This window comes from Saccoglossus kowalevskii, chromosome 14 (genome assembly GCF_978046115.1).
Source record: "Saccoglossus kowalevskii chromosome 14, keSacKowa6.1, whole genome shotgun sequence".
Lineage (NCBI taxonomy): Eukaryota > Metazoa > Hemichordata > Enteropneusta > Harrimaniidae > Saccoglossus > Saccoglossus kowalevskii.
Window position 1 is genome coordinate 24,729,002 of NC_140654.1, and position 27,855 is coordinate 24,756,856.

General features: G+C 37.1%; 1 protein-coding gene and 1 pseudogene across 1 annotated transcript; both read left to right on the plus strand.

The window, feature by feature from the left end:
- The first annotated feature begins 8,595 nt into the window (after nt 1-8,595).
- On the plus strand, nt 8,596-19,416 carry LOC146734614 (solute carrier organic anion transporter family member 4C1-like; annotated as a pseudogene).
- Nucleotides 19,417-22,139: 2,723 nt separating this feature from the next.
- Nucleotides 22,140-25,722, plus strand: LOC102808104 (solute carrier organic anion transporter family member 4C1-like). Its single transcript, XM_006819708.2, has 7 exons — nt 22,140-22,425; nt 22,587-22,677; nt 22,977-23,011; nt 23,204-23,390; nt 23,884-24,075; nt 24,195-24,348; nt 25,534-25,722. Exons 1-7 carry the CDS (start codon nt 22,140-22,142, stop codon nt 25,720-25,722), a joined length of 1,134 nt encoding a protein of 377 aa, XP_006819771.2.
- The last annotated feature ends 2,133 nt before the right edge of the window (nt 25,723-27,855 follow it).

Sequence of the window (27,855 nt, forward strand, 5' to 3'; positions counted from 1 at the left end):
ATGGTTTGCGAAAAACGACTTCCATGGTTCTAGATACAATTCGCCATACAAAGTACAACGACTTTTTTGCGGGGAATACATTTTATGATTATTATTCTAATAGTCATTCTTCATTAATGAAAAGCCAATTTTTGATTAGTCTAGAAAAGTTGTGCTTTCCGAGTTCCGCAAAACCTTTCTAATAACGCATTGGAACGATGGACGTTTCATCTTATTGTCATGCAATACATGGTACAGTGGTGCGCGTCTTAGTAACGTAGAGCGTTCTGTGACGTAGATTTATTTGGGTATGACGCTGGTTAAAACACACAACACAAGTATGTAGGTGAACTTGGATTATAATTGTGTCGTATCCGTCAAACATAAAAAGATCGGAATTACTACTATAAATTGTTCTAATTAGTGTCGCACATTTATTCTTCAACTTATGATGTAATGAATGATTCATATTTGTTTGTTTTTTTTGTGTTTTTTTCCGAATAATAATGCAGTGTCACCTTCGACGATGTGCCACCTTTTAAATTGGTACTCTGGGGTGTTGTGTTACAAGGCCACATAAGCTGATAAAGATAATTCATAAAAATATGCAAAATGAAGAACGAAACTTTTGGTAGGAAAAAATATCGCACTCAAAGTTTAACACCAGTGTATTGGTGCTAGATAAGGCGTTCCTATGCTCATGAATGTACACAGTAACATAGTTTTAATGTAATCAAAAGATGAAATGACATTTTGCTGAAGAAAACTTGACATGTTTAAACGCTTTATTTTTAAAGAAGCTTTGTGTTGTATTGTGTTTCAAATGGTGTCAACAATCTACACGACAATGTTTGTGTTTAATAAAGACATTGTATCTTACAATTGAATAATGACATTAATTAAATATTCAGTTAATCAATTACGTTATATGAATATCGTCATGTCTCTTGTGTAGTTTTATTTTAAATATATCCAGTGAATCGCATGTGGCTTAAGTTTGACAGGTTGCATTTTTTTAAGGAAATTTCATACAATACTATTAAAGTATTCAGGCACTAGCAACTACTAGCAATGATATTAATATTGACTTGTATAGATGGTTTATATAATATCAGACTAAATATGCCCAAACACGTGCCACGTGTCCTGCTATATGATCACTGAACACAATTGCCTAAACTTTCCATTCCCGTGACCAATTGATTCTCCAAAAATGATAAATATATTGGCTACATGCTACATGGAATTGAACTTGCCAGTCAGTTGTTCGTTTACCAGACATAAGCCCATATTGGAAATAACATCAAATGTCCAACATGATTTTGCTCACTGAAACATTGATTATACGTTGTTTGTCAGGTAAGATTAATATTAACAGCGTGTTAAAAACGGCTTACTGGCTTATGGTGAAGATGAGTGTTCCATTCGTTGACCCATATTTAGTGTTTCATACATATGAACAGTTAAGTAAAATTCTTCATTAAACGTCACTGGTACCATGCAGCGCGCACTTGACTTTCGAGTAAACAAACAATGTATATTACAAGTCTTGTATACTTTGCACGTGACCCCTAATAAACAGGATGTGTCGCAACGACTGTGACAGTTTGAAAAATAACGCAAAAAAAAAAATTAGAGAAATCTGGCACTGTGTCAGTCATTTCTCATTACTGCGATAAAATGGTTCGTTTTGACTACTTAACTTTTATTCCGCGTAAAACTCAGTGACTAAAGTCAGTACAGAGTCAGATTTACGACTCCAGTAATAGTGGGATCGTCACGATAAGTAATGTTGTTTATCATCTGTCATATTTTCATCAAAGTAGAAGGGGAAAATAACAATCATAGATCATCAACTTTAGAAATATAAATTCGAGTCAAACTTAGCGACTTTTTTTGTTTTGCTATGTTAGTGTATTAACAAGCTGTAGTCAAATAATGCAAATAATAGTATACGAGTATATAATATATTAGTATGTGTGTACATGATATACATGAAAATGATAAAATACATATGTGTTGCAAACCAACTTGTCACTGTTGATATAATATTCGGGTTAATGCTTCGCTTCATGTGATGGGGGCATTTTGATATTCTTGATTCATTGTATGATTGAAGGCGATTTTAACACGCCACGCACAGCTTACATGTAAGCCAGACTGTGTCCGTGTTATCAGGAAACACTGAAGTTCTATCTGGTCCCTTACACGCAAAACAAGCATGTTCACTATCTGTTGGTAGCTTATATGTAAGCCAGGCTATTCATATGGAAGCCATGAACAATGTGCCTTTATACTATATTATTTGCATGTTTTTGTGAATGGCTTTGTTTTTGTAAAGCAATCTGCGATTGTTTGTAATGAAAATGCTATGATTTGACACATTTACCCCTGTTTTTACTGTGATGATATGACCGGCAGTGCTGAACTCACAGCGCCACCAGTTGAGTTACAAATGTGCGGGCAAACAAAAGAACATAAAAACAAAAATGTCGTTTATCTTGACGTGCCTCTATTCGATGCTGTAATTTATACAGCAAACGGTTTGTTTGACCTTAACTACAACTTCTACACATCGGAGAGGATTAGTTCGATGACATGACCAGAGTGCAAAGTGTTATGCGCATATATTAGCGTCTGTCCAGTTTACAGCAATTGACATAAAACAGCGCATTCCGATCAACCATAGTAGTTGCTGCCAACACACAGTGTTCACTGTTTAACCACCTTTGCTATACATCGGAAAACAACTATTATACTGAGACCAATGGATGAGACGTCGCTAGATGAACGCTCTGCAACATCACAGGAGAATGCAATTACCGCGAATACGAAAGAAGAAGAAGCGGCGGATGATGCTCCGAGGCGCCGAGGAAGGATATTACCCGTTATGCCGCCGTTCGAGCAACGTGACAGAAGATTGTGATGATGAGTGGGATTCTTTATCCAATTTTTTCTATGTGTTTATACTTGCTCAAATATGTATCGGTATTGATGCATCACCCATTTATACTGTTGGGTATGCATGGGTCGATGAAAACACAACACACGCAAAAAGTATTCTATTCTATTCTATTCTATTCTATTCTATTCTATTCTATTCTATTCTATTCTATTCTATTCTATTCTATTCTATTCTATTCTATTCTATTCTATTCTATTCTACACGAATGAATGGCGTGTTCTATATTATAACACCAATGTTTGTAACCCTAAATGATAAATATGTTTATCTGTTATTTGTTTAGGAATTTTGAATACAATGGCTGTGCTTGGGCCTTCTACTGGGTTCATAGTCGGTGCCCTGACTCTAACATTGTTTACAGAGCTTACAGTCGAGTGAGTAGGAATATTACTGAAACCACTGCACGTGACGTTAGTACTTAAGAGTTTGTAACGAGAGAGTGATTGTTTTAGGGATAACTTCAATAAACCTTCAATGATATTAAAAAGCTTTAACAATTTAACGTCATTTTTCAATAATCTTTCAGCACTGGGCTCGATTCATCTGGCAATGGCTGGATAGGGGCTTGGTGGCTAGGATTCGTTTTTGCGGCAATATTAATATATATTGGTTTGACAAACACATTTACGAAATATATCATACTTCTTATACTAGGTGTCATATCGATTCCTGGCGCTGCACACTACTTGGTGGCTGGACTGTGAAGAAAACCAACTATGGTGTTAAAGGAAATCTTAAACTCTGTATTGCAATCTCTATTGCTACTATCGTGCTGTCGTTGTCCTACTTTCTGAGATGCCCAGATCAACCAATAGCTGGGGTGTTTAGGTCTTACGATCCAACAAAGTGAGAACTACTATCCGTTTTTTATGTTTTACTATTGTTTCGTGTAAAACACTATACCAGATGAACGTTTTTCGTAAACCAATACCAGACTATTAATTTACCTTTCTCGCCATTCTAGCACTACTCGGTTGAGTGAGGTACAACTGGATCACCCGTGCAATGCAGGTTGCAATTGCTTCCGACGAGTGTATGTACCTGTCTGTAGTGAGATCAATGGTCTGCAATATTTTGATGGTTGTTATGCTGGATGTGAACTGACACCCGAAGCGTTGGTGAGTAGTAGGCGTATACAATGAGCCCAGGATTAGTAGGCGTATACAATGAGCCCAGCAATAGTAGATATATACAATTAACCTAGCAGTAGTAGGCATATACAATGAACCCACAAGTAGTAGGCGTATACAATGAGCCCAGCAATAGTAGATATATACAATGAACCTAGCAGTAGTAGGCATTTACCATGAACCTACAAGTAGTAGGCATATTCAATGAACCCAGCAGTAGTAGGCGTATACAATGAACCTAGCAGTAGTAGGCATATACAATGAACCCAGCAGTAGTAGGCGTATACAATGAAACCAGTAGTAGTAAAAGAGTGGGCATTATAACTAAACCGGGGTAGTCAATAGAAGGGCATACTCAACGATTAAATGTCCATATTTGGTTTGTTGCAGCCAGCATTACACTGGCCTGAATCGAAAGTCTTGTGTGTTGTAATTTATAGTTCGCTTGCCTGTATTCTCTGCGGAACAAAGGCATTCCCTTCATTTTCTAAATATTATAAAAGTAGCAACAATGCATTTGTTGCACTGAGAGTAAGTCAATTAATTCGAATCAAGAGGTTTCTGGTTGAACAATCTTAACTGAGTTGGTTTGCACTGTACTTGAATACATGGCTTATATGAGTATAGTGTATACTACATGTACTTTGTAATATTCGGGATTCGGCTTTCCTCGTGTATTTCCAGATGAATTGTTTTTTTCTCTTGGTATATGGCGCAGAAAGCAGCAAAATGTACATATAAATGCAGCATGCCATGCTGCAAATATGTTCAAGCCATTGAACGCTGAGTACGTAAACATAAGACTAATTTAAAAATTTCTATCATCACACACAAATGATACGTGGGAGGGGTCTTCGATTTGCATGTTATCACGGCTCAGATCTCAAATACTTAAACACGTGGTCAAAAAGATTGTTTTTTAGTGAACTGGACATGCAATATTGTTATGTCTCAAAAAATTACTTTATGCTTCATTGTTCTTATTTATTTTTCCCATTTGTGTGTGTTTGTCATTTTTATTCTTTTTTATCCCCCCCCCGTAATTATGAGGCCGGTTGTTCGCTAAAACTCCCCTCCGTATAGCACCTGTGGAATAACCCCCTATATCTTTATTATATCGTCCCACTGCACATGACAAGTGCATCATTAATTTATGATCGGTATTGACATACATAGTAAAAAAATTATATCAAATTTTAACTAGCTTGAATTTAACAACTTATATGATCACATGACTTCGGTATATCAGTAATTCGTGTTAGCAGACATCACACTACTCTCCATGTGTACAAGCCAACGTTGATGCCCGGATCCAGAGCCACTACGTCCAGGTAAAGTTATTTGGGCTTAATTGAGAATTGCGTTTTTCATTTGGTATTTTGGTACGTGGCGCCGAGCGTTGTGAACGAGTTCCTTTAAAACTGGGGGGGGGGTATACGCTGTACGTGCTTGCAAGGCAGATTGTATGCGCCACAATTATCTACTAGACAATCAGGTAGGACCGGGAGATAAACAAGGTTATTTTGACTCCATGCGTGGAGATGATATGGTTAGTAGCATTGGATTTCACTGTTGATTAGAAGGTAAACATAAGCCTCATCTGCCAATAATTTGATGTACTTTTGTGTCCACGTATGGGAGACAAATCAGCATTTTCAAATTCATGTAATCAAAATATCGCTTTCAGTATACGTAATGACACAAATTGAAGTGGGTTTATGACTGTATACACAATTACGATAACAAGTTGCAATTACAAAATTATACCGTGACGAAAACAGTTCACTTGAAAGATTCTGACTCTACCCACTGTGATTAATATCGTGGGTTTGAACCACGCCGTTAGTAAACTTTTTCAGTAATAAATCTTCTTGTCAAATCCATACGTCGCACCATATCTAAACCTGTCGTGTCTTAAACATGAAGCCAAGTACGAGGACACTCCGGAGATGTAAAATCCGCATGAAAAAAATGTCCAAGCCGCAGACTGAACCATGTTATCTTTAACCCCGCGGCCACAAAATATCTATTTGTATATACAATTTTTCAAAGATATTCTTATACTTTTGAAGACATTTAGTAAGATCAACAACTCTGCACGAAATTCGTAAGGGGTAGTGGACCGTACCTTTCGGAATTTATAGTATAATTGTTAGTCTAAAATGTGCATTCTTAAATTATAGCTTTGGTGCCTAATATACAAGCGCTATAATGACAACTTATTAATATTTACAGCTAACCCAAACATGACGCAGCTCAAATTCCAATGACCGACGCCGTGTCCCAGATAGCTCAATGAAGAGTGCGTGTGACTCATCGCTTGTTGTGTTACATCGAAGTTCAAACACACCCATTGTGTATACAATCCAACACAGTAACTTTGCCAGTGTTTACTGTTAGGTGTCACTTCTTCTATAAAAAAAAATTTAGAACAAATACGTATACAAGTTTTTTGACATAGGGGATTTTATTTGAGAAAACATGTTAGAATCGGAACATTTAGTTCATATAAAGTGCTACAATGAATTACATGTATTCCGATCTTTAGAAACGCACTTGATTGGGTTCAACTAGCGTGGAAGGTCTGCTGATTTACAATGCAGATTTACAATAACGGTTTATAATTATTTGGGCTAATATAATGATGTACAGACAACGGGCTGTTGTCAATTTGCATATGAATACAACTATTGCAGATTTGCATATGATACAGACGTGGAGGTTAAAATCTGCGTATGAATACAACCGTGGCGTTAAATTCTACATATGAATACAACCGCAGCCGTTTAAATCTGCAAATGAATACATACGTGGCGGTTAAAATCTGCATATGAATACAACCATAGTGGTTTAAATCTACCCACTCACGCTACATGTTTGTCATTCTTATAGCAATTTAGGTCAGGGTTGATGATAATATCAGTGATCTTTTAATTGATTGATATCGGATTATGCCGCTTTATTTTGTGAAAAGTCTGTATGCAAGCTTGTTTATCTGTGTGTCTGTCTAAATATGTCTGCTTTTAAGTATGACTTTTAAATGTTAACCATTTGCTCATTTGCCTGCCCATTATGTTAACCGTTATAAATCACTATTGTAAATCTTTCATCTTATAATATTTTACATTGTTTTTATAAGGATTGTAAACTATATCGCGTTTTTCGTGGTATAAGTTGATAATAGTACGATTTATGATGGGTTAAAATTACAAAGAACTTATAAAGTGTATGCATACTTAGACTTCAATAAAACGACGATACACAGTGAGTTACAGGTGCATGTGAATTGTTTATATACCTTGCTGGTGATCAAAATGGTAGTTCGGTCCACGCTCCTAATATTTTGATTACGCCCTCAGCGGTCTTTACAAGTTACCTATTTATTTATTTTTGTATCAGTATCTCACATGTGTATCAAAGTGACGTCATAGTATATTATATCTAATGAAATCAAACTGATAGGGGACTATATGTATTTACGATGACTTATGACTATACTCGTCGTTGTAAACGGAATTCATTACACGCACGTGCGCCTTTTTGTAGTAGATTTGACGTAGTTTTGGGGGAAAACAACTAAAACACCTCTTCTTTGAATCTAAATCTGTACCAGAAGTGCGTCATGTACCTCGTTGTTTTGAGGTAATTTACATGCATTAAAAAAAGGTGCCGGTCGTTCGTAATTTTCTAGTCTCGAAAATTTGGAAACGTTCACCCATAATTAAATAGACAGTAAAATATAATGTTGTATGAATAAAATTTAAATTATATTACACCAGCATTTCAATTGTCCGAATTTGTCTTACCGATTGATCGAGGTCATGTTTCAAATTACGCAGGCCGTGGTTTTTCATATTTAGATGTGGGCTTCGAACGTGAATATCACAAAGTAGGAGGTAAAGCCCTTGTCGACTAGTACCGGCAAAATACATGTATTTGCGTTACGAGCATCGAACGCAACAAAGAAAATTGTGACCCTTGGGTATTTGGGGTCGAATGAAAAGCAGACACATTTTCTTTCAGAATTACTCAAACGACGGCAAAAACAAAATAACTATCGTCTGCAATGGCTCGACCGTAAATTCAAAAGTGCTGTCGACCCTAAAGTGCAATCGGGTGTACGGCACTAAATCGGCGTTTGTATTTCATTGAATTGAAATTGAGAAAATTGAGACAATTTACATTTTCCAACGTTGTCGCTAACAAGAAACTACTCGAATTCCCATTTTTATTTTCCTGTGGTTGCGAGTAGAACGTTTTAGGTGCTTTATTGCATTTGAACATTATTTTGAATGCTTTACATTTATTTCCATATCTCAAATTTAAGACAAACATTTCAAAAAAAGTTGATATAGTTGAAAGACTATTACACTCAGACTCACTAGCGCTAGCCTATGTCGTGCATTGTGCAAAATCTAGTGGTATACCAACCTTCGGCGGTGGTTTATTGCTTCATTAGATTACATTTTTATTTTATTCCTCTGCAGTCTATCATAGGTCCAGAGTTAGTGACTCATTGCCATGGAAACTGAACGTTCCGGTGCAACCTCGATAGATTTCGAGACCGGTGAAGCGAAGACAAATACTACCACAAAGGATGAGGAAAACGGGGTAAATGGTGTGGTGAGCAAGGATCGTGATGACACCGTGGAGGATTCGCTGACGTGTGGATGGTTGAACATACGCCCGTCTTGGTTACAGCGATTCAATAAGGCGCCATGGTTGGCGTCAGCAATCAGCGCACTTATGTTCGTCCAGGGTCTGACAGTGAATGGATTCGTTTACATCAATCTCTCCACGATAGAGACGCGATTCGGACTTCCTAGCGTCGCGACGGGGTTACTAGTGAGTACGTACGACCTCACTGTAGTACTGCTTATTACGTTTGTGTCTTACTTCGGAGCAACTCGAAATAAAGCCCGGATGTTGGGAATAGGAGCGGTCATCATGGGATGCGGCTCTCTGTTGTGGGCAGTGCCACATTTCACCACGGGACTCTACGAATACGACACGGCATATGAAGACAAGGCAACCCTGTGTTACCCCCAAGCTAATTCGTCTATCTCCACAGATTGTGATGACGGTTGGCATTCGTTGTCGTATTACTTCATTGTGTTTGTATTCGCCCAAATTCTTCACGGAATCGGAGCTTCGCCGATCTACACTGTCGGGTACGCCTACTGTGACGAAAATGTGAGCCATAGGAAATCGTCGTGGTATACCGGTATGTCTGTCTATCTTATAATAACGCGAGACATTTTTATAATGATAGGATATCTGATAATAATAATACGAGGTCTCATAATAATAACACGATATTACGCATGATTTATTAGATAAGGGTATGCAACACTAAGCATCGGCTGAGAACGCCACCAACGGCAAAAACAGTCGATCCTCGGAAAACGTCATTTCTGTAAATACAAATCGCTGTTTGCCGACGTCCGTCGCGAACGGTAGAACGCCGGTAAATGCTATTTTATTCTTGAAACGGAACAGCTTCCCGATGCTCTGTGGCGCAAGCAAGTAAGTGCTTGGCAAAATAAACATAATTCGTCATCAACAAATCATGGTTTAATTTTCAGCATTTGTTGACTCTGATCACTCAGAAGCCAGGACCATGACTGATTTACGACTTCACTGATTAAAATAACTCCACCCTCCCAACAACAAACTAAATTTTGCATCAAGAAATCATGGCCAGTAACATCATGGCTCGTTTCTCATAAATGCAGGAAATCATCCCCTGCAACGCCGTAGTTGATTGGTTAATAGCGTGGCCTATGACTTAATGAATAGGTGGTGTAATTTGAAATTCACTCTACGAAAACCTGTATGAATTACAACAATTTAATGTCCTTACATTCTTGACCTAAATGTAGTTGCATAATCTTGTCTTATATTATATTATAGAACACGCGCGTCTTAAAATGCAACACAAAAGCTCACATCCTAACACTAGTGTGGATAAACGTTATGCTATTTGTAATAACATCATCAGTCAATACAAAACAATACAAAACAATAGTGTTTGTTTCAGAGGATTACCACCAAGATATTTTTCACCGCGTTTATTCGCAGGTATATTGAGTGCGTTCTCCATTTTTGGCCCCACTACTGGTTTCCTGTTAGGTGCTATATTTCTCAGCATATGGACGGATGTTATGTATGCAGATGAGTAAGTACTGACCACTTTGTTAAATGTGGCACAATACTCTCAGATATAAGTGACCACTTTCTCATTTTTTCTGTATACGAAAATTTACATCATCAATTCAATCAAGGCAAGATATTTTTCAAATGTGACTTCTCAAATTAAAACCGTGACAAATTTGTTTCCGATTTGAACAATACATGTTGGCAGCCAAATTATAATTGTGATGAACCGAATCGGGCACTCACGATTTTCTGTGATGCTTTCAGTGTTATTGCACCAAGGCACGCCCCAATTAAAAAATGTAATGTTAATAGCAAATCGTTTTGTAAACCCTGGCTCTCGAAAGGTCTTCTTATTTCAACTAAAACAAAACACAAATTATTTTCTAAAATGAAAAGGTTTCCCAACAATATTCAAGTTGGTAACAAGTACAAGATATACATACCGAAACCTTCTGACAAAACTGCTCAAAAAAGCTAAAAAAAAACTATTATTCAGCCAAATTCGACTGGAAATACTAATAAAACCTGGAAAATTATAAATAGCATTTTAAACAATAATATTTCTATGTCTCCAAGACAGGTTATTAAATCCAATACGGGGGAAGTTTTGTCCAAGGATATCATTATTGCACAGAATTTCAATGATTTCTTCACTACTGTTGGACCAGCCCTAGCTGCTCAAATCAATTCTCCTGAACATTTTACAAACTACCTTTCTGATAATCATTACACAGCTTCTTTCTTCCTGCGTCCAGTTAGTCAAAATGACGTCATTAATGAGATCGGACGTTAAGATCCCAACAAAGCTATGGGCCCAGATCATATTCACCCAAAAACAATAATCCATGCTGCCCAACACATTGCTAGTCCCCTAGCCCATATCATCAACCTATCCATTACTACAGGTATTTTCCCAGATCTACTAAAAATCGCTAAAATTACCCCCATATATAAAAAAAGGTTCACCTTTAGAAATAAGCAACTACGGACCCATTGCCTTATTGCCAATTCTAAGCAAAATTATTGAATCTGTTGTTAAATCCCAACTTTTAGCGTTCCTTGATAAATTTAATATTCTTTTGCCGACTCAATATGTTTTTCGCAAACGTTACAATACCAAACTTGCACTTGTAGATCTAATTACTGACATCACAGACAAAATGGACACAGGTTACATCACATTTCGTATATTTATAGATTTAAAGAAAGCATTCGATACAATTGACCACCACATTTTATTACAAAAATTAGAGCAATATGGGATTCGGAGCCTGCCACTTAAATGGTTTCACAGTTATCTAGAAAATCGTCTCCAGACAGTGGATGTCAATGGTACCGTATCACCCCCAAACCAAGTTAAATGTGGAATTCCCCAGGGTTCATTACTCGGCCCTCTATTATTTCTTCTCTATATTAATGATATTAACTCCAGTACCAATGCCTTTGATTTTCGTTTATTTGCAGATGACACTAACCTATTCAACTCACATAAATCTAACCAAATTAATCTTAATACTATTAATACAGAATTTAAAAAAAGTCGTTGACTGGTGTAAAGCTAATAAACTAACAATTAATGCCAACAAAACAAATTATATGGTAGTTAAAACTCCACAAAACAAGTTCATATTAATGGATCCCTAGAAATTGATAATGTACCGTTAGAGGCGTAACATCAGTATATTACTTGGGTGTCAATATAAATTCGTCTTTGAACTGGAAATCTCATATTAACAAAGTCACTAACATACTTAGCTCTAAAATTGGTATAATCTCACAAATTCGACATTATGTCCCAAAGTATATTCTTATTCTGTTATATAATATCATGATTCTTCCACATTTAACGTACTGTGTTGAAATATGGTATAACGCTTATCCTACCCTTCTTGAACCGATTCTACGACTCCAGAAAAGACTTGTGCGACTTATTACTTATTACTGGACATTCTCAAACTATGTAAATTCCACTCTTGTCTATATATTTTCGATTTAAATAAAAATCGTTTCGCACGCTGTCCTGACACCTACGTCAACACTCCTTCTCATAATTATCCCACTAAAATAAATAGAAGTGGCAGCCTCTCTATACCAAAAACAAAACTTTCTATAACCCAGCACAACATAAAGTTTGCATCAATTAAGCATTAGAATTCACTAGGACCAGAACTACAAAATGCCAATATTAGTAGATATTTTTTTAAAAAATTTTCTGAAAGCTGAACTTATATCTGAATATTCAGATTAATTATACGACTATGTATCCAGCCGTCTTTCATTCGTTTTTAAAAGCGGGGGAGTCGTCACCTGCGCATGCGTCAGGTGGCAATAGCGTGTCATCGTTTACAAACAAGCGTCTACCCATGAGCCTTTGCGTTTTTAGCATGCATTGGTATCATTGCTTGGAGCTCAATTCCCGCGCGTGCACAGGTGACGACCCTCCCGCTTTAAAACTTCTTCTATGTTGCTTTGAATGTCTCTTATCTCATCTCGGGTTACGTGTTTGTTTTGTTATTTTTATACCAGCTCACATACACACACAACCGCCCACCCACTCGAATATGAATAAAAAGCATTCATGCGACCATGCGCATAACAAGTTATGTTTTAATGTTCGCAGAGTAACTATAACGCCTGACGACCCATCGTGGGTTGGGGCGTGGTGGATTGGATTTCTCCTTGGATGGGTTTTATCGTGGATCGTAGCGGTACCGATGGCGGCATTTCCACCTGTTCTACCAGGTAACATATATCTGTATAATACTGGGGGACGTAGCGGTATGAATATGTATACAGAAAATCATTATTTAATAATTTCCACGTGCATGTACATTTTACAGTTGTTGACTATGTGTTTATGTTATCGTTCCAAGACTGGCTGGGCTGCAAAACACAACTTCTCTAAAACGCATATCAGGTGTTTGTTTCGTTCACACGCCATTTTGGAATATTGCGCCACTCAGTGCGTTCGAATTGTAGCACGAAATCCATATTTATGGTGATTTGTGTTTAATTGAATTCATTCACTTCCAGGAGCAAAAGATATACAACATAAACGTATATCCCAAGCCCATTATGACGAGAAAGCTGCAGAGAAAACTGCCGTAGAGGGGTTCGGAAAAAGCTGGAAAGACATTTGGCCGGCGACAAAGATTTTACTCAGGAACCCAACCTTTATTCTAACCTGTTTCGTTAAAGCAGCTCTGATGTTTGTTGTCGGTGGCTTTACACCGTTTGTCACTAAATTCTTTGAAAATCAGTTTGGCTTGACAGCCTCGGCAGCGGCAATCATGCTAGGTGAGAGAACTCCATATTTAACTCAAACATTTAGAAATAGTACTACTGTATTACGTTCAAATGTCTCATACTTATACGCGAACAGTACGTCCAATTTCTCGCTGTCAAAACACAACACAAACACGAAGAAAACAAGGAAACTATTGCAGCGCCTTGTAGTTACACAAAATTGTAAAAATAGATGAATATCTTGCTCTGAAGAACTCAATGTATTTTCTTGGGTATACTGCTTGTCAGAAATTTTATTCTTCGAACATTATATGCATGGTAATCATCTTCAATCTACGTCACCTGATTTACATATTACATAGACACGTGATTTTGGTCATTGCATTCATATATTTTAAAACTACGGGAATTGTAATACAAATGCTATTCTGCTAGTTTGTGCAGATTACAAATGGGAATTAATGTGGGACATGCCCAGAATCAAGAGTCAAATCACTGGCTAGATTGAATCACACAGTTGAAGTGCGGCTAGAATTTAATACCTTTATATGCTTAGTAGTTTCTAATAGTAAAGAGCGTCACAAATTCTCAAATTTGTGCCGCCGTACAAGGCACACAATGCCGCCATCTTGTTCAACTGCATATTACACGAAAAGCAAACCGTATTTAGCCTTTGTTCATATTTGTTTTTCAGCGGCTACTTCAATCCCGGCGGCCACTGGTGGAACGTTGGCTGGAGGATGGATTATAAAACATTTTAACATGAAAGTAAAGCAGGTTTTGCAATTCTGTTTTTGGATATCGTTATTCACGATGCTGTCGACTCCATTATTCCTGTTGCGTTGTCCACAGCAACAAGTTGCTGGAGTAATTGCATCATATAATACAAGCAAGTAAGTATTAAGTATCCATCTTTGCACTTGCAAGTTTTCATTTCAATGCGACGACATTGTTGCTTTCAAGCTATGCTATTACGTTTTTCAAATACTAACAGTCAGTTTGAAAAAATGCTATAGACCTTGGACGCAAATGACCGTTGTTCTTGCCTTTTAAGTGTTCCACCCTCGCCCACATCATCGCCCCTTCATCGCGTCGACTGTTTTGCTAATCTGTGTAACCATGGTATTTATAACCTAACAGTAGCCCCGTTGACTGGAGGAAAATACACTCTTTGAGGGACAGAAACTCGTGACTTTTTTGCACTCAACAAGATATCGACGGCCATTTCCGAGTAAGGTTTATTGCAAGTCTTCTAAGCCACATTTCCTGGGCTCACAAATCAAGTCAGTAAGATCGATTCAATAGTGTTACTAATGCTTTTTTCCCATCAACTGTACTGTAAATATGCTAAGAGCATATATCTGCCATCATAATTGTTGAATTATTGGGCAAATATTAGATCGACAAAACTGGCATTTCATTTGGTGGATGTCAGAATGATTGAGTAGGCAGGGTACCCAATTTATTGGTCAAACAAATTCGTGCCGCGAGTAATGGTTCGAGTCCAAACCCATCGCTCCAATGCATGAATATGAACTTGCTATAGTTTTCGCAGTTATATATATCCCATGTTTCAACAATAGTATAGCGCCAACCGAAGTGTATTTATATACAAAAAAACCTACATTTACAGTATTTTTTGCAATTTCTTGATGCCTCGCGATTGTTGTTATTGTCTCCAGTACGAACACCCCTGAACCAGTTAACTTAACCCACCCGTGTAATGATCACTGTAACTGTGCTGGAACGGAGACTTACTCACCTGTGTGTGGCAGTAATGGACTTGTTTATTTTGACGCGTGCTATGCTGGGTGCCTGGAAACAGACGCTGAAGAAAAAGTAAGTCTGAATATTTGTTGTTATAGAGACTGATTTACAGTCCATTCTCTGATGCAAAGATATCTAAGAATATGATTCCGGTGTCTTATCAAGAGACATTCAAACTTAAGGTAGATGCCTACTCATAAATTATAAAAGAGTTGGTCATAAATCCTATGTTCATGGCAACATGAAAAAGTTTTCATTAGTGTTTTGAAAAATTGCATGATTCAGAATGTGGGCTAATATTTTTTTCAAAATTTCCTATGTTTTGAACAATTTTATAAAACACACAGTCAACAAAATTGCACCATTTTCTCAAAAATAGACTATTAAGTTCAATTTATTGCAGCGTGGATAAACGTTTTGTGTTTTAATTGTGAGTAGGTTTACATCTTAATTAAATAAATCTCATTCAAATCAAATATTATTTATACTTGATATACAATTATTAGAAAAATACCAAAATTGAATAAGACTTACGATTCGTTTCAGATATACTCTAACTGTAGTTGCATCGACACAGACCCAGCAACAGAGGACGCACGAAGTGACCCTTGTCCAACGGATTGCTGGCAACTTCCTGTATTTTGCGTGTTTTTCTTTCTAATTATGTTCCTTGGATTCTTGCTATTGACGCCAAACACAGTGCTTACTCTCAGGTACGTGACGTGGATGAGGCTGATTCGCAGTCAATTATTGACGAGTTCAAGATACAAGTACAGCTAACCTTGCAGATGACGCAACTTACGTTTGTACACTATGCAAGTTACTTTGTACACGACAGGACTTATTTTTCAGTCGATATAACTAGCTTTGCAAACGATACAATTAACTTTGCACACGATACAATTAACTGTGCACACTATACAACTAACTTTGCACACGATACAATTAACTTTGCACACGATACAATTAACTGTGCACACTATACAACTAACTTTGCACACGATACAATTAACTTTGCACACTATACAACTAACTTTGCACACGATACAATTAACTTTGCACACTATACAACTAACTTTGCACACGATACAATTAACTTTGCACACATACAACTAACTTTGCACATGATACAACTAACTGTGCACACGATACAATCAACTTTGCACGCAATACAACAAGCTTTGCACGCGATAAAACAAACTTTGCACACGATACAACTAACTTTGCACGCGATACAATTAACTTTGCATGCGATACAACTAACTTTTCACGTGGTACAACTAACTTTGCACACGATACAACTAACTTTGCACGCGATACAATTAACTTTGCATGCGATACAACTAACTTTTCACGTGGTACAACTAACTTTGCACACGATACAACTAACTTTGCACGCGATACAATTAATTTTGCACGCCAGACAATTAACTTTGCACACGATACAACTAACTTTGCACACGATACAAATACCTTTTCGATAAAATTAGTTTTTGCACACGGTACAACTAACTTTGCACACGATACAATTAATTTTTCACACGATACAACTAACTTTGCACACGACACAACTAACTTTGCACACGACACAACTAACTTTGCACACGATACAACTAACTTTGCACGCGATACAATGAACTTTGCACGCGATACAACTCACTTTTCACGCGATACAACTAACTTTGCACGCCACACAACTAACTTTGCACACGATACAACGAGCTTTACACGCAGTATAATCAATTTTACAGACGATACAAATAATTTTGCACACGATTCAACTAATTTTGCATCCGATACAATTAATTTTGCAGACGATACAAATAACTTTGAGCACGATAAAATTGATTTTTCACACGGTACAATTTACTTCGGAAACGTTATAACCTTGCTGTAAACATCATCTTTCGATAAAAAACACCTGAACCATTTTTTGCTACATGAATAATTTAGCCATATTATGTGCCTGTATACAAAATATGTTTATTCTGTCTCTTATTATTCAGGTAAAATTTTTTTTTTTTTTTTTCAGATGTGTATCAGATGCTCAGCGAGCGCATGCGTTGGGAATTAGTTCCATCATATACAGGGTATTTGGTAGGCTACATTATTTATTATTAAACTGAACTTATGACCTCTCGTTTTTATTTATGCCAAACATATTTTCAATTTACAAGAATTGATGATGGCGAACTCAGTTTTATTCACGTTACGCTTACAATGTTTTTTACGTACACTCAACTTTTTTTTTTTGCTGTGCAATTTATTGCGACGACAGAATTCACTAGTTTCACTCGCACCATTTGATAGATTATTCCCCAAAAAATATTATTTCGGTATAGTAAAACGTGAGTAAGAGTAGTTTATACTATTCACGAATAAACAGATGATTTCATTGGACAAAACATTCACATATTCATCTTTCAATTGCTAAATATGGTTTCACATACTTCCCGCTCTCATTATGAAGAAGGCCCATAATAAAAAAAATAAGTTTCCGATCAATTTCTTTTCAATTCAAAAACAGGCGCGTGGTATTTTTATTTTATACTTGTAACTAAAAAATGTGCTTTTGTATTTATTGTTCAGAAACGTGACTATTTTTGTTTTTACGCATTATATCACGCTGATTTACCTTGTTAATTTGTAATGGCGCCCTCACCTATATAATACTAGAGTTTCTTTGTTTTTTGCATTCTCTGTTCTTGCAAGATCAGCTATTATCTATTTTATTGTGCAAATATATGATAATTAGAGATTATAAACGCCAAGCGAAGGGTATTTTGTAGCGGATATGAGACCTTTTGAAGAAAATCATCATATTTGGCGGGAGATGAAAACCGAGCGTAAGAGAGGCCATTATCTGCCCCAAATATGCTAATTTTATCGTCAGAAGTCTTGTCTTATATCCACTATCCAAACGAGCCGTTTATAACCTCAGTATAACGGCCTCGTACGAACAATGCGTTACCAAATAGACGTTGCTATGTGTAAATTTCGCGTTCTCCTAACGTCTTTTCTTAAAGTAATTTTTGTTTTGTTTTTTAATTACCTTGGGAAGTATGATAATTCTGAAAACCTTATACCCCGATTTGTATTCTATTGCTTTATATAATGATGTCCACGTAGATTTTGGATTTTTTTTGTGTACTTCTGGCATTCTAATTCAGTTTTTTTGAATGGTCATAATTTACCCTTCTAGAATTCCAGCGCTGAAACGCACTCCATAGAACATACACATAGATGGGCGAGACACGTGGCAAAATCAACGAACAATACCGACTATACACTATTTAAAAAAAAGTAAAAATTATAATGTTTTAGTTGTGGTTCTTTGCCTGGCGAGTGGCAACGACGGGCGCGTGGATGATGACGTCAAGTGTTCAATTCGTATGCTGCAATGAACGCGCATGCTCCTCACTGGGAGTTTTCATGCAAAATGCTATGTATATATTAAAAGGCGGTAGTCGTCGTGCCGCGTCCTGTTCGATATGGGACTCATAGCGACGTATACAACGCGTGTAAAATTTATTGTTTATTTACTTAACATTCGACCACCGCCCTTTAACATTTTTGGCAATAATAATTCGTATTAGTACTTGTACTGGGTTTCCCTGTTTGATCAGTCGACCATACACATGAGATCGCTAATAACATTGTTCACAGTCGTGTGATCTCGATTCAGTCATGATGATATAAATCTACAAAATCTACATGTAACTTAATCAGGAGTTTTACCATATTCGAAGTCAAAGCAATTCTATATTATTTTTATCTACAGGTACTATACCAGGACCATTGATCGTCGGTGTCGTCGTTGACAGCTCATGCCTTATATGGCAAGAAGTATGTGACGACACCGGAAGTTGTTGGATTTATGACAATTATATGTTTGGGATGAAATTTTTCGTTCTCGGTTTCATTGCGTTTGCCATATGTACCCTACTTTTAGGTATTTCAATAATAGTGTACAAACTACCGCCACCAGAGGATAAACGTTCACCGGAAAAAGTCGACGAAGATCAGGACATGGCCACAATTAATCCAGTTCAGTCAATGGAGCAAGAGACCAAATCGGCAACAATGAATCGTCAAGTTAGTACTGTGTCGTTGCTGGGATACACTAGACACGACCAGGAAATCCAAGACTTAAAAGATAACAAATCTTGAATGGTTTGCGAAAAGCGACTTCCATGGTTCTAGATACAATTCGCCATACAAAGTACAACGACTGTTTTGCGGGGAATACATTTTATGATTATTATTCTAATAGTCATTCTTCATTAATGAAAAGCCAATTTTTGATTAATCTAGAAAAGTTGTGCTTTCCGAGTTCCGCAAAACCTTTCTAATAACGCATTGGAACGATGGACGTTTCATCTTATTGTCAAGCAACACATGGTACAGTGGCGCGCGTCTTAGTAACGTAGAGCGTTCTGTGACGTAGATTTATTTGGGTATGACGCTGGTTAAAACACACAACACAAGTATGTAGGTGAACTTGGATTATAATTGTGTCGTATCCGTCAAACATAAAAAGATCGGAATTACTACTATAAATTGTTCTAATTAGTGTCGCACATTTATTCTTCAACTTATGATGTAAAGAATGATTCATATTTGTTTGTTTTTTGTTGTTGTTTTTTTCTGAATAATAATGCAGTGTCACCTTCGACGATGTGTCACCTTTTAAATTGGTACTCTGGGGTGTTGTGTTACAAGGCCACATAAGCTGATAAAGATAATTCATAAAAATATGCAAAATGTTGAACGAAACTTTTGGTAGGAAAAAATATCGCACTCAAAGTTTAATACCAGTGTATTTGTGCTAGATAAGGCGTTCCTATGCTCATGAATGTACACAGTAACATAGTTTTAATGTAATCAAAAGATGAAATTACATTTTGCTGAAGAAAACTTGACATGTTTAAACGCTCTATTTTAAAGAAGCTTTGTGTTGTATTGTGTTGCAAATGGTGTTAACAATCTACACGCCGATGTTTATGTTTAATAAAGACATTGTATCTTACAATTGAATAATGACATTAATTAAATATTCAGTTAATCAATTACGTTATATGAATATCGTCATGTCTCTTGTGTAGTTTTATTTTAAATATATCCAGTGAATCGCATGTGGCTTAAGTTTGACAGGTTGTATTTTTTAAGGAAATTTCATACAATACTATTAAAGTATTCAGGCACTAGCAACTACTAGCAATAATATTAATATTGACTTGTATAAGGGGTATGTATAATATCAGACTAAATATGCCCAAACACGTGCCACATTGTCCTGCGATATGATCACTGAACAGAATTGCCTAAACTTTCCATTCCCGTGACCAATTGATTCTCCAAAAATGATAAATATATTGGCTACATGCTACATGGAATTGAACTTGCCAGTCAGTTGTTCGTTTACCAGACATAAGCCCATATTGGAAATAACATCAAATGTCCAACATGATTTTGCTCACTGAAACATTGATTATACGTTGTTTGTCAGGTAAGATTAATATTAACAGCGTGTTAAAAACGGCTTACTGGCTTATGGTGAAGATGAGTGTTCCATGCGTTGACCCATATTTAGTGTTTCATACATATGAACAGTTAAGTAAAATTCTTCATTAAACGTCACTGGTATCATGCAGCGCGCACTTGACTTTCGAGTAAACAAACAATGTATATTACAAGCCTTGTATACTTTGCACGTGACCCCTAATAAACAGGATGTGTCGCAACGACTGTGACAGTTTGAAAAAATAACGCAAAAAAAAAAAATTAGAGAAATCTGGCACTGTGTCAGTCATTTCTCATTACTGCGATAAAATGGTTCGTTTTGACTACTTAACTTTTATTCCGCGTAAAATTCAGTGACTAAAGTCAGATTTACGACTCCAGTAATAGTGGGATCGTCACGATAAGTAATGTTGTTTATCATCTGTCATATTTTCATCAAAGTAGAAGGGGAAAATAACAATCATAGATCATCAACTTTAGAAATATAAATTGTATAGTGTATTAACAAGCTGTAGTCAAATAATGCAAATAATAGTATACGAGTATATAATATATTAGTATGTGTGTACATGATATACATGAAAATGATAAAATACATATGTGTTGCAAACCAACTTGTCACTGTTGATATAATATTCGGGTTAATGCTTCGCTTCATGTGATGGGGGCATTTTGATATTCTTGATTCATTGTATGATTGAAGGCGATTTTAACACGCCACGCACAGCTTACATGTAAGCCAGACTGTGTCCGTGTTATCAGGAAACACTGAAGTTCTATCTGGTCGCTTACACGCAAGACAATCATGTTCACTATCTGTTGGTAGCTTATATGTAAGCCAGGCTATTCATATGGAAGCCATGAACAATGTGCCTTTATACTATATTATTTGCATGTTTTTGTGAATGGCTTTGTTTTTGTAAAGCAATCTGCGATTGTTTGTAATGAAAATGCTATGATTTGACACATTTTCCCCTGTTTTTACTGTGATGATATGACCGGCAGTGCTGAACTCACAGCGCCACCAGTTGAGTTACAAATGTGCGGGCAAACAAAAGAACATAAAAACAAAAATGTCGTTTATCTTGACGTGCCTCTATTCGATGCTGTAATTTATACAGCAAACGGTTGGTTTGACCTTAACTTCAACTTCTACACATCGGAGAGGATTAGTTCGATGACATGACCAGAGTGCAAAGTGTTATGCGCATATATTAGCGTCTGTCCAGTTTACAGCAATTGACATAAAACAGCGCATTCCGATCAACCATAGTAGTTGCTGCCAACACACAGTGTTCACTGCTTAACCACCTTTGCTATACATCGGAAAACAACTATTATACTGAGACCAATGGATGAGACGTCGCTAGATGAACGCTCTGCAACATCACAGGAGATTGCAATTACCGCGAATACGAAAGAAGAAGAAGCGGCGGATGATGCTCCGAGGCGCCGAGGAAGGATATTACCCGTTATGCCGCCGTTCGAGCAACGTGACAGAAGATTGTGATGATGAGTGGGATTCTTTATCCAATTTTTTCTATGTGTTTATACTTGCTCAAATATGTATCGGTATTGGTGCATCACCCATTTATACTGTTGGGTATGCATGGGTCGATGAAAACACAACACACGCAAAAAGTGGGTGGTATATGGGTAAGTAATTCTATTCTATTCTATTCTATTCTATTCTATTCTATTCTATTCTATTCTATTCTATTCTATTCTATTCTACACGAATGAATGGCGTGTTCTATATTATAACACCAATGTTTGTAACCCTAAATGATAAATAAGTTTATCTGTTATTTGTTTAGGAATTTTGAATACAATGGCTGTGCTTGGGCCTTCTACTGGGTTCATAGTCGGTGCCCTGACTCTAACATTGTTTACAGAGCTTACAGTCGAGTGAGTAGGAATAATACTGAAACCACTGCACGTGACGTTAGTACTTAAGAGTTTGTAACGAGAGAGTGATTGTTTTAGGGATAACTTCAATAAACCTTCAATGATATTAAAAACCTTTAACAATTTAACGTCATTTTTCAATAATCTTTCAGCACTGGGCTCGATTCATCTGGCAATGGCTGGATAGGGGCTTGGTGGCTAGGATTCGTTTTTGCGGCAGTATTAATATATATTGGTTAATCCAGTCAGTGCTTTTACCCCTGCACTACCAGGTAATTTACACTGCTCTCTATATTTAGAGAGATTAATAGCAGTGATAAATATGACAATGCGCGTAAGTGTCGTAGTACAATTGAAGTTTGAGGGCAATACTTCAATAGATGAGTTTTTCTCTGTGATGGTGCTGTATAATTATCAATATATTTCCATTAGTTCTAGATATGTTTTCTTCAGTAACCACCCTCCCTGAATTGCTAAAGGTCCACCCGAATGTATTAGTTACATGCCTTATTCTGATCTGTTCCAGGCACCAAATATATCAAAGATGAACGAAGGTCCCAGGCACATGCTGACGGATCAGATGTTGTTGCCCAACAGCAGGGATTTGGTAGAACATGGCGTGACTTTTGGCCGGCGTCTAAGATATTATTCAAGAATTATCCGTACATGTGGATCAACTGTGCTCGTACAACCAGTACTTTGGTTCTTTCTGGGTATACTCCGTTCACACCAAAATTTATTCAGAACCAATTTGGTCTCACGGCGGGCTCGGCAGCATTGCTCGTTGGTAATGTGTTTAATACATGTACATCTTTCTTGTAACTCTAGCGTCCTTTGGCAACAAAGCGATTGTGTGACGTCAACGTGACGAAATCGGATGTAAGCAATGTCGTTCAAAGCGACATTTTTCTTCAAGTTCATTTATTATAAATCTCTAAAAAGACATTGCTATTTATTGACGAACGGATCAATTAACTGTATTGACGGTATGAACGGTATTCCTTTTACCCATTACTTCACAGAAGCGCTTCCTCACCAGAGGGCGCAATGTTTTATTACACGGTTGAATGCAATATTATTTAAACAGGAATGATAGCATGATTGATTCACCTAAATAAAATATTTAAATCGCAAGTTAATTATAATTCACACTTTAAATGTAAAACACATTTACGAAATACATGTATATCATACTTCTTATACTAGGTGTCATATCGATTCCTGGCGCTGCACACTACTTGGTGGCTGGACTGTGAAGAAAACCAACTATGGTGTTAAAGGAAATCTTAAACTCTGTATTGCAATCTCTATTGCTACTATCGTGCTGTCGTTGTCCTACTTTCTGAGATGCCCAGATCAACCAATAGCTGGGGTGTTTAGGTCTTACGATCCAACAAAGTGAGAACTACTATCCGTTTTTTTATGTTTTACTATTGTTTCGTGTAAAACACTATACCAGATGAACGTTTTTAGTAAACCAATACCAGACTATTAATTTACCTGTCTCGCCATTCTAGCACTACTCGGTTGAGTGAGGTACAACTGGATCACCCGTGCAATGCAGGTTGCAATTGCTTCCGACGAGTGTATGTACCTGTCTGTAGTGAGATCAATGGTCTGCAATATTTTGATGGTTGTTATGCTGGATGTGAACTGACACCCGATGCGTTGGTGAGTAGTAGGCGTATACAATGAGCTCAGGATTAGTAGGCGTATACAATGAGCCCAGGATTAGTAGATATATACAATTAACCTAGCAGTAGTAGGCATATACAATGAACCCACAAGTAGTAGGCATATACAATGAACCCAGCAGTAGTAGGCGTATACAATGAGCCCAGCAATAGTAGATATATACAATGAACCCAGCAGTAGTAGGCATATACAATGAACCTAGCAGTAGTAGACATTTACATTAAACCCTTTAGTAGTAGGCGTATACAATGAGCCCAGCAGTAGTAGGCGTATACAATGAGCCCATCAGTAGTAGGCATATTCAATGAACCCAGCAGTAGTAGGCATATACAATGAGCCCAGCAATAGTAGATATATACAATGAACCTAGCAGTAGTAGGCATATACCATGAACCTACAAGTAGTAGGCATATTCAATGAACCCAGCAGTAGTAGGCATATACAATGAACCCAGCAGTAGTAGGCGTATACAATGAGCCCAGCAATAGTAGATATATACAATGAACCTAGCTGTAGTAGGCATATACATTAAACCCTGTAGTAGTAGGCGTATACAATGAGCCCAGCAGTAGTAGGCATATTCAATGAACCCAGCAGTAGTAGGCATATTCAATGGACCCAGCAGTAGTAGGCATATACAATGAACCTAGCAGTAGTAGGCATATACCATGAACCTACAAGTAGTAGGCATATTCAATGAACCCAGCAGTAGTAGGCATATACAATGAACCCAGCAGTAGTAGGCGTATACAATGAGCCCAGCAATAGTAGATATATACAATGAACCCAGCAATAGTAGATATATACAATGAACCTAGCAGTAGTACGCATATACATTAAACCCTGTAGTAGTAGGCGTATACAATGAGCCCAGCAGTAGTAGGCGTATACAATGAGCCCAGCAGTAGTAGGCATATTCAATGAACCCAGCAGTAGTAGGCATATACAATGAAACCAGTAGTAGTAGGCATATACAATAACCTACAAGTAGTAGGCATATTCAATGAACCCAGCAGTAGTAAGTATATACAATGGACCCAGCAGTAGTAGGTATATACAATGAAACCAGTAGTAGTAAAAGAGTGGGCATTATAACTAAACCGGGGTAGTCAATAGAAGGGCATACTCAACGATTAAATGTCCATATTTGGTTTGTTGCAGCCAGCATTACACTGGCCTGAATCGAAAGTCTTGTGTGTTGTAATTTATAGTTCGCTTGCCTGTATTCTCTGCGGAACAAAGGCATTCCCTTCATTTTCTAAATATTATAAAAGTAGCAACAATGCATTTGTTGCACTGAGAGTAAGTAAATTAATTCGAATCAAGAGGTTTCTGGTTGAACAATCTTAACTGAGTTGGTTTGCACTGTACTTGAATACATGGCTTATATGAGTATAGTGTATACTACATGTACTTTGTATTATTCGGGATTCGGCTTTCCTTGTGTATTTCCAGATGAATTGTTTTTTTCTCTTGGTATATGGCGCAGAAAGCAGCAAAATGTACATATAAATGCAGCATGCCATGCTGCAAATATGTTCAAGCCATTGAACGCTGAGTATGTAAACATAAGACTAATTTAAAAATTTCTATCATCACACACAAATGATACGTGGGAGGGGTCTTCGATTTGCATGTTATCACGGCTCAGATCTCAAATACTTAAACACCTGGTCAAAAAGATTGTTTTTTAGTGAACTGGACATGCGATATTGTTATGTCTCAAAAAATTACTTTATGCTTCATTGTTCTTATTTATTTTTCCCATTTGTGTGTGTTTGTCATTTTTATTCTTTTTTATCCCCCCCCCCCGTAATTATGAGGCCGGTTGTTCGCTAAAACTCCCCTCCGTATAGCACCTGTGGAATAACCCCCTATATCTTTATTATATCGTCCCACTGCACATGACAAGTGCATCATTAATTTATGATCGGTATTGACATACATAGTAAAAAAATTATATCAAATTTTAACTAGCTTGAATTTAACAACTTATATGATCACATGACTTCGGTATATCAGTAATTCGTGTTAGCAGACATCACACTACTCTCCATGTGTACAAGCCAACGTTGATGCCCGGATCCAGAGCCACTACGTCCAGGTAAAGTTATTTGGGCTTAATTGAGAATTGCGTTTTCCATTTGGTATTTTGGTACGTGGCGCCGAGCGTTGTGAACGAGTTCCTTTAAAACTGGGGGGGGGGGGTATACGCTGTACGTGCTTGCAAGGCAGATTGTATGCGCCACAATTATCTACTAGACAATCAGGTAGGACCGGGAGATAAACAAGGTTATTTTGACTCCATGCGTGGAGTTGATGTGGTTAGTAGCGTTGGATTTCACTGTTGATTAGAAGGTAAACATAAGCCTCATCTGCCAAGAATTTTATGTACTTTTGTGTCCACGTATGGGAGACAAATCAGCATTTTCAAATTCATGTAATCAAAATATCGCTTTCAGTATACGTAATGACACAAATTGAAGTGGGTTTATGACTGTATACACAATTAAGATAACAAGTTGCGATTACAAAATTATACCGTGACGAAAACAGTTCACTTGAAAGATTCTGACTCTACCCACTGTGATTAATATCGTGGGTTTGAACCACGCCGTTAGTAAACTTTTCAGTAATAAATCTTCTGGTCAAATCCATACGTCGCACCATATCTAAACCTGTCGTGTCTTAAACATGAAGCCAAGTACGAGGACACTCCAGAGATATAAAATCCGCATGAAAAAAATGTACGAGCCGCAGACTGAACCATGTTATCTTTAACCCCACGGCCACAAAACATCTATTTGTATATACAATTTTTCAAAGATATTCTTATACTTTTGAAGACATTTAGTAAGATCAACAACTCTGCACGAAATTCGTAAGGGGAAGTGGACCGTACCTTTCGGAATTTATAGTATAATTGTTAGTCTAAAATGTGCATTCTTAAATTATAGCTTTGGTGCCTAATATACAAGCGCTATAATGACAACTTATTAATATTTACGAGCTAACCCAAACATGACGCAGCTCAAATTCCAATGACCGACGCCGTGTCCCAGATAGCTCAATGAAGAGTGCGTGTGACTCATCGCTTATTGTGTTACATCGAAGTTCAAACACACCCATTGTGTATACAATCCAACACAGTAAAACTTTGCCAGTGTTTACTGTTAGGTGTCACTTCTTCTAAAAAAAAAATTTAGAACAAATACGTATACAAGTTTTTTGACATAGGGGATTTTATTTGAGAGAACATGTTAGAATCGGAACATTTAGTTCATATAAAGCGCTGCAATGAATTACATGTATTCCGAGCTTTAGAAACACACTTGATTGGGTTCAACCAGCGTGCGAGGTCTGCTGATTTACAATGCAGATTTACAATAACGGTTTATAATTATTTGGGCTAATATAATGATGTATAGACAACGGGCTGTTGACAATTGCATGCAACCATAGCAGTTAAAATCTGCATATGAA